General features: G+C 35.3%; 1 protein-coding gene and 1 long non-coding RNA gene across 2 annotated transcripts in view; one reads left to right on the top strand and one right to left on the bottom strand.

The window, feature by feature from the left end:
- The window catches only part of LOC130054987 (uncharacterized), a 75204-nt gene that overhangs the window by 31989 nt on the left and 28866 nt on the right, over nucleotides 1-14349 (bottom strand). The window contains exons 5-7 of the mRNA XM_056166128.1: nucleotides 8812-8985; nucleotides 3552-3765; nucleotides 103-238 (exon numbers count right to left, since the gene is read on the bottom strand). Coding sequence (XP_056022103.1) covers nucleotides 103-238; nucleotides 3552-3765; nucleotides 8812-8985 — 524 coding nt within the window. The remainder of the gene's footprint in view (nucleotides 1-102; nucleotides 239-3551; nucleotides 3766-8811; nucleotides 8986-14349) is intronic.
- Nucleotides 10493-12530, top strand: LOC130054687 (uncharacterized). The gene is made up of 2 exons (XR_008803008.1): nucleotides 10493-11998; nucleotides 12230-12530. It is a non-coding gene; the product is annotated as an uncharacterized LOC130054687 (long non-coding RNA).

Here is a 14349-nt window from a genome sequence, read left to right on the forward strand (position 1 = left end):
CTCGAAAGTCCTGTATTGTACATTATTTCAAATACTTTGAAAAAAATACCATCCCGTATGATGATGTAATACTTGGGAGAAAAAGTTTCAACATGTTCATACCTGGAAGCCCGCGACCTCGACCTTCTACAAAAGGTAATAGATACTGGTCCTTTTTTGAGTTGACGGAATTTCTGAATAGCCTCTTTATGAGTGAGCCCTTTCATTGGCTGGTCATTGACCTTCAAAATCTCATCTCCTGTTGAAAGATCACATGCTACAGAATCAATAGTATATAAGCCAGCTTGAATGATTGTGTTTTCTTTGTGACAACAGAATGTATATTACAATATTGACTCAACAGCTGTCACTGTTTAGAGACTGTTTTCATGTTGCAATGAAATAAACATCCTCAGAGCACTGATTACTTTCCGCAATAAACATCAATCCTGGGATGGTTGTCTGTGAAAAATAATCCTTTGTTTTTTAGTGTTTTTGATATTGACAAGCTATATTGAAACCCTTTGTAAAAGGTGTTTTTTATGTTGTTTTTTGGGGTTTTTTGTTTGTTTTGTTTTCCCGAACTGTTTTAATAATGCAAAAATACAGAAAACCATGATAATAAAATAAAAAAGCTTTTAATTCACACACACACACAAATCAAATATACTTCTTAACCCCCTTCAGCCCATTTTGTGGCTCAGTGTTTAATAGATTATGCTGGTAAAGGTCACCTCATATTATGTATAGTGCCCTGTAATTACATTTCTGTACTGTCTCTGCCCTCTAACTGTAAATCATGTACTGAATTTTACTGGGGATATCTCCAATGGACTGAGTGTACTGAATTTTACTGGGGATATCTCCAATGGACTGAGTGTACTGAATTTTACTGGGGTTATCTGCAATGGACTGAGTGTACTGAATTTTACTGGGATTAATCTGCAATGGACTGAGTGTACTGAATTTTATTGGGGTTATCTGCAATGGACTGAGTGTACTGAATTTTACTGGGGTTAATCTGCAATGGACTGAGTGTACTGAATTTTACTGGGGTTATCTGCAATGGACTGAGTGTACTGAATTTTACGGGGGTTAATCTGCAATGGACTGAGTGTACTGGCGGCCGTTTCACTAACCGATCGTAGATCGTAAACGTACGATTACGTTTAAGATCATTTGACTCACACGTATACGAGCGTTTCACAAAACCTAACGTAGTCGTAACACTTACGATTGCGATTTACGTCTGACTTTTTAGAACTCTTTTCTCTATGGAGGTAGATTTAAAATTCATCCTACCATGGAAAGAAATATCCATTCATTATTTCCTCATGGTTTTAAACATATCCTTATCGTCTGCAGTAACCCGTGCAAGTTGTCAACAAAAATAATGGAAATTTTGAGACCAAACTGTAGTGTAACGTAAAGAAAATTCCTAGAATGTTTAAACAATTGATAAAATAATTTTTATTGACTTTCATGAAACTAAAATTGGGGGGAAAATGATATAAGAAATAACATAAAAAAGATTTACATTTTAGAATTTTAAATGTCATGTATCGATCTGCTCATGTGAGCCATGCAAGTTTCCATCAATAAGTAAACTGTTCAACGGATTAAAAAAAAAATAAATAAGAAAATGAAATGATATTGATAAAAAGAAATAATAAAATGCAAATAAAATTGCACACAAGTATAGGAAATTTTATCCTGCATCAAACCATGGATATGTACTCCGGCGTTTAATCATTGTTGCAAAATGCGCTGTAACACTAATGAGATATCTATTCACTAATTTGTATAAATTTCAAACAAATCATGGGCTCAATTTGTCCCTTAAATGACTTGAAATTTATTTTCCCCACGCGTTTGTCTTCTATATATATTTTTTCTGTTTAGGCTGCTAACTTCCATCTTTACATGATGATGTATAATCCAGATCATTTATTAAATATCATTATCGATATTGCACTTTATGATGATTGATTTTAATATTGTTTAACGTCCCTCTTGTGAATTTTCACTAATATGGAGACGTCACCATTGCCTTTCTAACAACTGTTCTCGTTATTATTACATGCAAAGTTTGATATATTGACTACCCCCCCCCCCCCTCCTCACTTTTTAAAATATGAATTCAAGCATTGCCTTTACATTTATTTCAGCAGACTGGTCACAGGGGCTAGGCCCATTTTGAACCCGAACTCTGTGATACAATGAATTTACTATATTTGTGGTATCACAGAGCCCAGGCCCAAAACGGACTTGACCCCTGTGAGACTGACATTTCTGGTATCACACTGGTAATTGTCCAATCAAAATGAATTTAGTCAATTGTAGTTCCATATATTTAAAGAAATATTTTTTTCCTTGCGCAATTTTTCTCATTTCTTCTTCTTCTTTTCTCTTTATTTTTGTACCCCTGATTAGGAATTTTTGTGTCATTTGTAGAAATAACCAAGTGTATACAAAGGAACTATTTGCTGTTGGTAGCTGAGGCTATTTCCTGAGGTGCACTCTGGTTGTTTACACACATGTGAAAAACATGTGGATTTGATGGTAGTCTTGTTTGCGGGTAATTTATTTTCGAAAATGCCACGTAGGGTGTTGTTTTTCTGGTGTCGGCAGACGAGATAGGTAACATAGAACATTTCTGACTGCGTTATTCGGCATCAATTCTGTAAACTGATTTTTAATGATTTTTTTCCCTCTATAGTAATATATAGTGAAAATAATTACCAGTGTGAAACCTTGAATTCTGTGGTTGTGCGTAACAAAGAAGGACCACTCTAATTGATTTAAGATTCGGGCTCGGACTACATACAATACTTTTTTGTGCAAAAGCAGACTGCAAGTCATTGTGATTGTTTTCTTCCTACAAAGTATAAACAAACTCAGTCAGGTAAATACTACCACAAAATGATCTCAGGCAGGGCCAGCATGGCGGCCATATTGCTCATTTATGTGCATGTAGAAGCACTTCCGATAACCCTAGACCACTCGTAGGGTTACGATCAATACTGATCGTAAATCGCAAATCGTAACTTTTAGTGAAACGGTCGTACGTGCTACGTTCACATTTAAGTCTACGTTTACGATCTATGATCGTTTAGTGAAACGGCCGCCTGAATTTTACTGGGGTTAATCTGCAATGGACTGAATGTACTGAATTTTACTGGGGTTAACCTGAAATGGATTGAGTGTACTGAATTTTACTGGGGTTATCTGCAATGGACTGAGTGTACTGAATTTTATTGGGGTTAACCTGAAATGGATTGAGTGTACTGAATTTTACTGGGGTTATCTGCAATGGACTGAGTGTACTGAATTTTACTGGGGTTATCTGCAATGGACTGAATGTACTGAATTTTACTGGGGTTAACCTGCAATGGACTGAGTGTACTGAATTTTCCTGGGGTTAACCTGAAATGGACTGGGGTCTACCATCCATGGGGGACTTCCATGGAATAGACCTTACTACACTTAAAAGAATCAAAACTGTTCAAAAGTAAATTGTAAATTTTCACAATTTAAAGTTCTAAATTACCATGGTGGCAAAATTAACCTACCCTCCTTGATGCTGCCTCCCTCAGCTATTAACCCATGAGGTAGAATTCTTCGAACATAGATTCCCAGATTGCCCTTTTCCGAGTCACTTCCTCCAACGATAGTGAATCCCAGCCCCTTTCCCCTCGCCCCCTTGTGGACTGTTATTGTGTGGGACAGGTCACTGGAATGTTCCATCTTTCCTCTGTATGTATCCTCCATTGGTAGAGCAAACCTCTGAAATAACAGAGAAATTTGGACAATCAAACTACAAAATCAATCTCAAGATTGGAATTTACAAAATACCACTGGTTTTGTTGCATTCTGAAAAAGATGTGATATTGAAACTCATTGTTCCTGTTTAATTTGACCTTGACATATATTGACCTTGGGAACATAGCTTGGGCCTTGAACTGTCAATTCAACAAGCATGCTTAGTCTATATTGTGTATAATTCAAAATGTAAGACCAAGCTGTAGACAGAGATACAGATGGGTGGACAGAACAGAACATCCACCCAATCTTCTGTCTCAGTAGGTATAAACATTAACTTCTCTCATTCTGGAAAAAATTGCTTGGTTGACACTTCGTCACCATGCATGGAGAATACTACCGGTACATGGTAATATCCATATCATTTGTCATATCAGCACAAGTGGCCCCATATCAACCCGAGTGACCCTACATAAGTCTGATTGGCCCTATATCAGTCCAAGATACCCCATATCAACACAAGAGGCTACATCATTAGTTTAATGGTTTGTAGTTGACTTAATATGGTTTATACATAGTCAGCAAATTCCATATGGAATTTACGTTCACTCTCGCCTTATTTGGAATTTACGTTCGCTCTCGCCCCATATGGAATTTACCTTCGCTCTTGCCCCATATGGAATTCACGTTCCCTCTCGCCCCAATTTGGAATTTACCTTCGCTCTCGCCCCATATAGAATTTACGTTCGCTCTCACCCCATATGGAATTTACTTTCGCTCTCGCCCTATATGGAATTTATGTTCGCTCTCGGCCCCATATGGAATTTATGTTCGCTCTCCCCCCAATTTAGAATTTACGTTCGTTCTCGCCCCATATAGAATTTATGTTTGCTCTCACCCCATATGGAATTTACTTTCGCTCTCGCCCCATATGGAATTTACTGACCTTGTATAAACCATATTAGGTCAACTACAAACCATGTAACAAATCTCTATGTTACCGACTGTCTTTTTCAAATAGCATAGATCTAAATGCAAGAGAAATACAATCTGCTTGATTATGAGCAATCATGTAGGGATGCACTGTGATCTGAAACAATATGCAGTCACACACCAGTGACGTGAAAAACTCCATAGCTTACGTATTCGTGTTCAACGTTTCACCCGGTGTCCACATTCAGTTTTAACAGTTGGATATTTGTTTCTTTGAAGGAAGTTTTCGGCTGTGTTACTGAGCAGTCAGCTACTTGAAACCAAAGTAAGTGCGACAAAGGAACTTTACTCGTCTACTAACCGTGTATATGAAGAATAATGGCTTCCATTGATGGTGTATGGAATGTACATGCATGGTCTTCATGTGATCAATGTAAACCAATGATAATACTACAAATTTGCAGGAGGGAAGATATATATTATATATACACACACATATATATATCATTACTACAGTAACTTGATCCGAAGAGTCGGATCACATCTCGTTGACAGGCGCGGATCATCAGATCACATGAGACGCGAAGTGTCGAGTTTGATCTGATGATCCGTGCCTGTCAACGAGACGTGATCCAACTCTTCGGATCAAGTTACTGTAGTAATGATAAATTTATTATATACCCCCTTATACATTTTAAATCCACATTTATAAGATAATAAATGTAATCCAAATTATCAAAAACAGACATACCATACAATTATGTTTTGTGTACGCAGTTTTGTTTGTAACGCGGTCAATATTTTCCACAAATAACGTTGCGTTGATGCATTGTGACGTCATTGTGACAGCATCAGTTTCAGAGGATACTGATACGGAATCAGAAAATTACAGTGTGTGATCCGGAAAACCGGATCACACTCTGTAAAATCCACAGAATCAAAGAACAATACATTGTTGGGTATATAATAAATACACATATCAGCTGGAGCAGCCCTTCGATATCAGCCTGAACTGCCCTATATCAGACTTTGAAATGTCATATCAACCTAGGGAGTCCTATATCAGACTTCAGAGGGCTTGAATAGCCCACAATCTATTATTGGCCAAGGTCAAATATGATTCAACACTTTATATGGATTTCATCATTTCATTACATGTACTTATACTTTTCCACATGTCCTGCTTTATTTTACATGTAATTACCACTGTAGCCATATAATATATCTAAAGGCCATCGCAGAAATAAAAGATTTAGTTGTAACAAAATGAGTTTTAAATATTCATTCATTATCAATAAACAGAGTTAATTTCAACAAAACCATAAAACATCACATTTTAATATAAAATCCAACAGCTACTGCCAGTATTCACTTTTGCAATGGCTATAGCTTAACTGCATCATAATCTGAGAGAGTGTAAATAATTCATGATCTTTCGTGAGTATTTTGAAGTAGAATTTAACTCATGATCAACTGATTTTGAGTGATTATCAAAAATAACATTTCCATGAAAAATGGAACCTGCAAATATCAGTCCACCAATTGATGCTGTCAGTAACTGGTGATTTGCTAACGGAAATCAATTTTCCAATTTGATATGCCATTTTTGTACAGCAGGTCAATACGCGCTATGCATTTTTTGCATGGCAGGCTGATATGGGTAATTGTGTATATATTATATTACATATTATATGTACTAAGTACGCGATAAATAGATAGATCTTGACAACTGATATGATGGGTGCCTAAATAGTTGCAAATTTGAAAACATTAATGTCTGATAACAAAAAATATAAATGGTATAATAGACAATGTGGTAGTGTTAATGGCTACTAGCTCTGGCTGTTGGGTTAACCATCTAGCTTGATTAGTATAGAACACTGGACTGTCGTGCCAGAGGTCCCGGGTTCAATTCTCGGCAGAGACATAAACCAGTCTCTCTCACATTTTGTCAATACAACTATATGAAATACTGTATTGTATTTTATATGCAAAATTATTTTTATACAAAAAGATTTTTTTTGAGGATTTATAATACACAAGCTTTCATTTCCCTCATTGTAATATTGCAGTTTAAATGATAAGAATTAATTTATTACAATTTTTTTTTTCAAATTGCATTGTTTTTAAGATTTTGAATGAAAACTAAGAAGTTTTTGAGACCTTATTTGCTTTCACTTATTTCTGTCTTGCTTTCTGTATCAAATCTTGAAATTTCCTTGTCCTAAGTTATAAGAAAGCTCACAGGAAGTTCAATCTGAAGATACAGATGTGTAACAGGCACAATATGACAATGAGGATGGAACTGAGGGGCACTCCAATAAAAGCAGAATTCAGATTGAGTTATTCATAGATTCTTTGTAAAGATACTTGCAGTTTTAATGAGCCTCTCATTTCAAGATTCAAGATATTTCCTAATCTGAAAATGAGAGGAAATTCTAAGGATGTCCAAATTGCTTCAAATGATGTCCAGACATAGATTTCAGTCAGATTTAAATTAGTACGAGGTTTTTTTTTTTTTAGGTTTTGTTATCCCCTCACAATTCAATGTGAGAGAGGATGTAGTAATGAGACCAGTCATGTGCCGGTCGAGTTCACATATAGCTTTGTTATCAAGAAAGGAAGAGTCCCATACATTTTGGTTTCAAAAGGTCAAAGGTCAAGGTCACTATGGGACTTCATAGTTTAAGCTTGTAGACATTCATAGCTAGGGTATGTGCCCTGCCTTGCGGAGCTCTTGTTTTTAGAAATAATGCAGTTGCTTTTATTCTTCTGAATCATTATACCATAATTCAGTGGTGGATTCAGGTAGAAAAGAATGTCACTTACTGTCTCCCTGAAGGAAATATAAATTATATGTCTGCTAAGGATAGAACAAGGGCATGTTATATATATATATATATACATAAAAAAGTCTCTTCTTTCAAAGTGAAAAATACAAAAAACCCTCTAAACACTTTGTAGATATTTACAAAGTGTTTCCTAGCTTTAGGCAGAAAGCCAGATGTCTCAATTTGTGATCAATATAATAACTAGCTGTTAGACTTAGATTCTTTCTGTCCTCAGTTTTATATATTTCTGGAATTTGTTCTCATGATTTCAGATTTCCATTCATAGGATACAAAACCCAGGCATCTGTTTGGGATTTGTTTGATTATGATAAAACTGAAAAGCAAAATACTCTTTTAGATATACCAGATTTCTGATAAGCATGCATGGGTGAAAATCTTTTACATCTGCAAATTGACAAATTAACCTAACAGATAAAAACAGATTGCAATATGAAACAAAAAATAAGACATTTTGTATGTCTACAGGAACTTAAATTGAACCACCTGTGCAACATTTCCATTGATACTTTTTTTATTGGTATCAACTTGTGTTACATCACCTCCAGTTTTCTATACTAAAAATTGGTTTATTGAGTATTGTGTCAAACCTATGATTCTTCACCATGTGTCTGGTATTTGAAGTGAATATCACAGGTCTTTTAGATATGATCTTAATATAGGAAATTTGATGTAACAGTAGATATTTGCACAATAAAGAACCCTTCCTGCTATGACCTTGAGCACAATGATGTAACAGTAGACATTTGCACAATAAAGAACCCTTCCTGCTATGACCTTGAGCACAATGCGTAGGTTTCAATTATGGCACTTCACCTAAAGCTGATGGCATCTCTATATGAATGAGAGACAACAAACAAAACCTTTGTATATGTAATGTAACAGAAACTGGTTTATGCCTCTGCTGAGAATCGAACCCGGGACCTCTGGCATGACAGTCCAGTGTTCTGGTGATCGAGCTAAAGGGCTGATATAACCCACTAGCAAGAGCTAGTAGGAAGGCCATATATATCTAACACTACCACGAAATGACAAAACATTTTTCACCGTATCAATGAACATAGACAATGAACTGTGGTTTAATAAATTTTAGTTGAATATAAATTTACAGTGTTTACGTGGCTGTGCCAGACCACAATATCAAGCGATCAACAAAGTACACTTAAAGAAAGCTTTCCATAAAATCTGGCAAATCCATCAAAATTTGATGTACATGAAAACTGATGAATCAACAGGTACCAATCCAACAAGTTCATACATCAATTTTCTGTTTTCCATGACAGCTTACCTCCATCAAATCTTCCCAGTTGAACACTGTTCCACTTGGGGTTTGAGCAGTGACTTCTGGGATAGGCATTTCTTGGGTCGTGACCTCTGGTGGGGGCTGCTGGGATGTTGGAATTGAACACAGACTTGGAACAGATGATGATCCAGTGGATGCAACAGATGAGGATTTTCTTACCTTAAAAATTACAGCAAGTTTTAGTTAAATTCACTTCATTTACAGACCACGAAATACCATCAAAGGAATCAAACAGATAAATTTGTCAAATTTAAATGCCTCCCCCCCCCCCCCCCCCCCCCCCCCCCCACAACAACAAACAGCAGCACTGTCTATGTTAGTGAATTTCTATTGCATGTACAGTCAAACCTGTATTAAGAGACCGTCCAACGGAGAATGGAAAAAAGGTCACATATGACAGGTGGTCTCTTAATACAGGTTGCCTATTTTCCGCAGTTAATTGATAAAATTTCGCAAATAATTTGTACAATGGAAAATATGACTACATGTATTTGGAATTTATCATTAAGAATATCAAGTACGGTTTTAATAGTTGTAAAATAAAATTAATAACACACTGCAGTTAAAAATCTAGAATACAATGTGTTGTATCATAATTTATTATTCATCTAAAATTACATTTAATCTGTTTAAGAATGATAAACAACATTTCATATTACACATTTACATGAGATTTAAATCTCATTTATGAACTGCATGTAAATTTTCTAAAACTTATAAACACTTTGTTGTAAAGAGTATTTATGTAGAATCTATAGCCTATTTGTACAGTGTAACTAAGAAAATACAATGCTTGTGGTATGAAAGCAAATGATGAAGTGTTGTGTCTCTACAATACATGCTGGAAATGTTATTCAATTTGAGAAACATTAAATAAATCACAATATCCATTGTACATGCACAGCAAATCTTTTAAGCTAGAAAGACCTTGACACAAGCCTTTACACCAGTACTAATATATCAAAGACCCCTCATTCAATTTTCATAATTCAAGGTAAAGTTTCTATCAGTGTGTCAAAGGTCAATGTCAAGGTCACAATGTTGTCAAATGCAGCATCATTGGAAAAATCTTGTCACAGGGATTACACCCACTATATATATAATAAACTTCAAGGTGTCATCTGTGAAGTCTGTATCTTTCATATCTGCTTTGTAGCGGTCATAACTTGTTCTCTCACTTCAAAAACATACACATGTACCAATCCCTTTCTCTCCGGTAATGGTGACGTCTCCATATGAGTGAAATGTTCTCGAGAGGGACGTTAAACAATATACAATCAATCTCTCTCTAGCCGACTAAACCTACCAAGTGAGGATGTCCTCACAATGTGTAGAAGAGAATACAAACATATATCATTCTAAAGGCAAAAAAGTACTATGTTAGGTATAGCTATAGGGATACCTATAAAAGTTTATCTAATACTCTCTTTCGAATTAAAAAAAAAAAAGGTTTTTGAGAGAGAATATTGGTAAGGAAATGTCCTCACACCACTTGTCCTCACTAAGCTAATATTTTGTACCTACATCTTTCACATGCTGTAGGTCACATTTATAAGAACGTAATTGCGAGGACATTTTTTTGTCCTTATAGTGCAATTCTGTCCTCACAACTTCTGTCAAATGGTTAAAAATTGTCCTCACTACACGTTTTACTGCCTCCCCCCCACTCTCTTTATATATATATATGTGTGTTTGTACATATTTTTTTTTTTCCCACTTTGGTTTTATTTTTCTTTAACTTTCGGTGAAACATTTTGTTCTAGCTGTCTCATCAATATTTGTTCCTTAGATATTGACTTTTTTAATCATATATTTGTACTTGTATGTTTGTATCTTGCATTTCTAGTCAAGAATCAGTTCAAAGGTCAAGATCTGCACTTACCTTGATTCTGGTAATGTCTCTGGAGTCCAAGCCAATTTTTATTAAGGTATTTAGTTATTTTACTTACATTTTTCTGTCATTTAAAATAGATTACAAGTTTTTACACCTAAACATGTTGTCTGCTATGATTTATATGGAAACAAACAGAGCTGCAATGTTGCTTCGGATTAATAGGTAGGTTTTAACATAAAATTCCCCTTACTAAAGAGTGTAAAAATTATGGGGAATGTTTATCAAAGGTTTTTGGCAACAAACAGACAGATATAAAAACAAAACAACAATCTATGATTCTGGGGGCAAAAGAATTTTATACTTAGAATTCATTACACGCTAGTCAAATGTTGTCAGTGTAAGCCATTAGGTTGATGAATTGTCAATTTCTAGTCAAATGTTGTCAGTGTAAGCCATTAGGTTGATGAATTGTCAATTTCTAGTCAAATGTTGTCAGTGTAAGCCATAAGGTTGATGAATTGTCAATTTCTACTCAAGTGTTGTCAGTGTAAGCCAATAGGTTGATGAATTGTCAATTTCTAGTCAAATGTTGTCATTGTAAGCCAATAGGTTGATGAATTGTCAATTTCTAGTCAAATGTTGTCAGTGTAAGCCATTAGGTTGATGAATTGTCAATTTCTAGTCAAGTGTTGTCAGTGTAAGCCATTAGGTTGATGAATTGTCAATTTCTAGTCAAATGTTGTCAGTGTAAGCCATAAGGTTGATGAATTGTCAATTTCTACTGCTGAATTTAATGTTACTATCACAACTTTCTGTTTCTACTTAAAGTTTTTACTGCATGTGAAGACATTACTAATCTATAATGGTTCTAGACATTCATACATGCCAACTTTCCCGATTTAGGTGGGATCTTCCCGATTTTACCCTCCGGTCCCGCTTTCCCGATCGGGAAAGCAAAATTACCCTAAAATCCCGATTTGAAATTTTTTCCGACCAAAATTTCCGATTTCACGATTGAAAACGAGTTTGAAAGCGGGATAATCGTGAAATCTCGTGACCAGAATTGGAAATCCCGCGTCATTTCTGAACTGGCCAATCAGAAATCGGGACAAAAGTCAGCCATTGCTGTTTACCTGTGTCGCATGGTGTCGGGTTGGTCTGCCTGTGTCGGGGTGTTTATTGGACAGTACGAAGCATGTTTTGATAGTAATTAATCGGGAAGACGGATTTCAAATTGACCTATCCTTTACACAAACGTGAATGACAACGATGCTAGTGTCACCACCAAACAATCGGACATTCCGCCTCTCGCTGACAGCATCCAAAATTTGCAATAAGGTACGTCAAGTATATATTTTTTCCAACTATAATAATATAAGCTATCCAAATCTATCCGTCTATAGCGATGTATTATATAGTCTATATAGTGTAGTATTCATTAAATATACTTTGTGATGCATAATTCGCACAAGTCTGTACTGAATTTTTTATTTAGCAAGTAGCCTTAATTTACAAGTAAAACGAAATATTTTGATATGGTTTTTTTTCCTGGTAATAAAATTATTTCAGATGTCATGGGTGCAAAGGTTTTGTTCGCAAACTTCATAGCAGGGCAGATCACTCCTTTTTTGGTTGCAATGCAGATTATTCCACCAGTCTCTGCAAGCCCATGTTTACAGACAAGCAAGATCGCCTTTGCAGTCGTACCTAAATGCATGTGCTTTAATTTAAATTTTGATATATAGACCGGCCAATGTTTATTGTATGGTGTAAAAGGATGCAACCTTAAATATTATTTGATATTATGTATGTGACTTGTTGGAGAAGATTTTTTGCTGAATAGATGATTTTAATAAAATATTAATGTATATCTTTCAAAGTTTTTTTTATATAGTTAATGGTCAAACACATTTGATGTTGTGTTAATATATGATCCATTAACAATGATTTGATTGATATTTTATTTGAAAGGACAAATATTTATTTTCATGCTAAAATGTCGTGAATTTTGAGCTTTGAAAAAAGGTCGTCGCGCGCAAAATCCCCCATGGGGATTTTTAAAAGTTGGCATGTATGGACATTACGAGTGTGACAATATGACTTCCACTTTTAGTACACACCCTAAGGTCAAGGTCATGACACATGTACACATGCATCATTAATCTCCTGTCTCCCATTATTAACCTTAACCTCCTTTCTGGTACTCCTGGACAAGAGACATATATCTTTCAATAACAAACTTCCCCTCCCTCAAAGTCAGTTACCCCCAGTTCAGCATTTTTCTTCCTTTAAATATCCCTCTTTATCAACATCTCAAATTCATCTCCATTTTGACTGCCTTCCATTATTTTTAACCTTTTGTTGTGAACCAATAGTGAACACAGCATTCAGAGTACCCAGGGCTCCACATTAACATATGCCCGTCAGTCTGTGACTGGTTAATATTCTGGCGGACTGACTGACATTTGTTTTAGTCAGTCCGATGGGACTGGTTAATTTTCTAAAGCATCATTTTGGAAAATATACTTATGGAATCTTATACACACATTTGGCATGCCTCCGTAGTTATCAGACAAATCTGATTCGTATATATAGATTCCCCATAAGTGTTACAATATTGTCTGAGGCATATTGAGTTAAATTTCATTTTAATAACATTAATGAAATATGTTTAATTATTTCTGGAAAACTCTGTTGGACTGGTAAATTTTTCTGCGGACTGGTTGAAAGGACAAGGTACGCTTGGGGCCAAATTTGGCCCTGCGTCCAAATTAAATGATATTCCTCAAAATTCTTTCATATGGTGTATACTTCCATAAAATGGTTATGATGTCTTCGTAAAAAGCTTTACTTATGTATAATACATATGTAAATACAGTATAGTTTACGATAACGTTGTGCCATTTTGACGTTACGTTATGCTCTTATACTCTACCAGTCCGGCTGGACTGGTGACATAAAACGTTCGCATCAAGCCCTGAGTACCCGGTAATTACACTGTACTGTTAACATACATCTAAGGTTAGGAAGTGGGCAGTGCTTTAGGAGTGCTTCCTTGAAGTCTTGGCCAGGGCACAATTTAACATACCAGAACTTTCTAGGTATACATTGGCATTGTTATAGGAAGTAATTAGCAAAAACAAATTTGCTCACTTAAACATTAAAAAATTAGCTATATGCCTAAATAATATGGATTCTAAAATATCTTAATTTGCAGGATATTTTGGAAATGGTACAGCTAGTAATCAATGGTATATTATCAAATTAAGACCATTTACTGCAATCACAATATTAAAAGCATTTTGATAACTTCCAAGCAAGTTTTTCAAAATTTAATTTCAGCACTTCCCCTAAATTACTGCATATATATGAGAGGGATCAATGCACATATTGTTTTCCTTATTTTACTTCAGTGCTGTCAGCATTCTGATAATTGTTTCTCACCCAGAACGCCCTTAGCTTTATATATATCATACTATTTTCATAAATATTTTATATCTACACTGATATAAGAGTAATGTTTTATTATTTTATATCAAGATACTGATTTTGCTGTCCTCTTTGCTTCCGTTTTCAGATTATCTGTATAACCTTTGAAGAGCTTTGTGATAATGATGTAAGGACTACTTAATACTATTAGTCTTGGCTTGGTGGATCAGCCGATATGTCAGACAAGCACAATTAATATG

The sequence above is a fragment of the Ostrea edulis genome, chromosome 5, assembly GCF_947568905.1.
Source record: "Ostrea edulis chromosome 5, xbOstEdul1.1, whole genome shotgun sequence".
Lineage (NCBI taxonomy): Eukaryota > Metazoa > Mollusca > Bivalvia > Ostreida > Ostreidae > Ostrea > Ostrea edulis.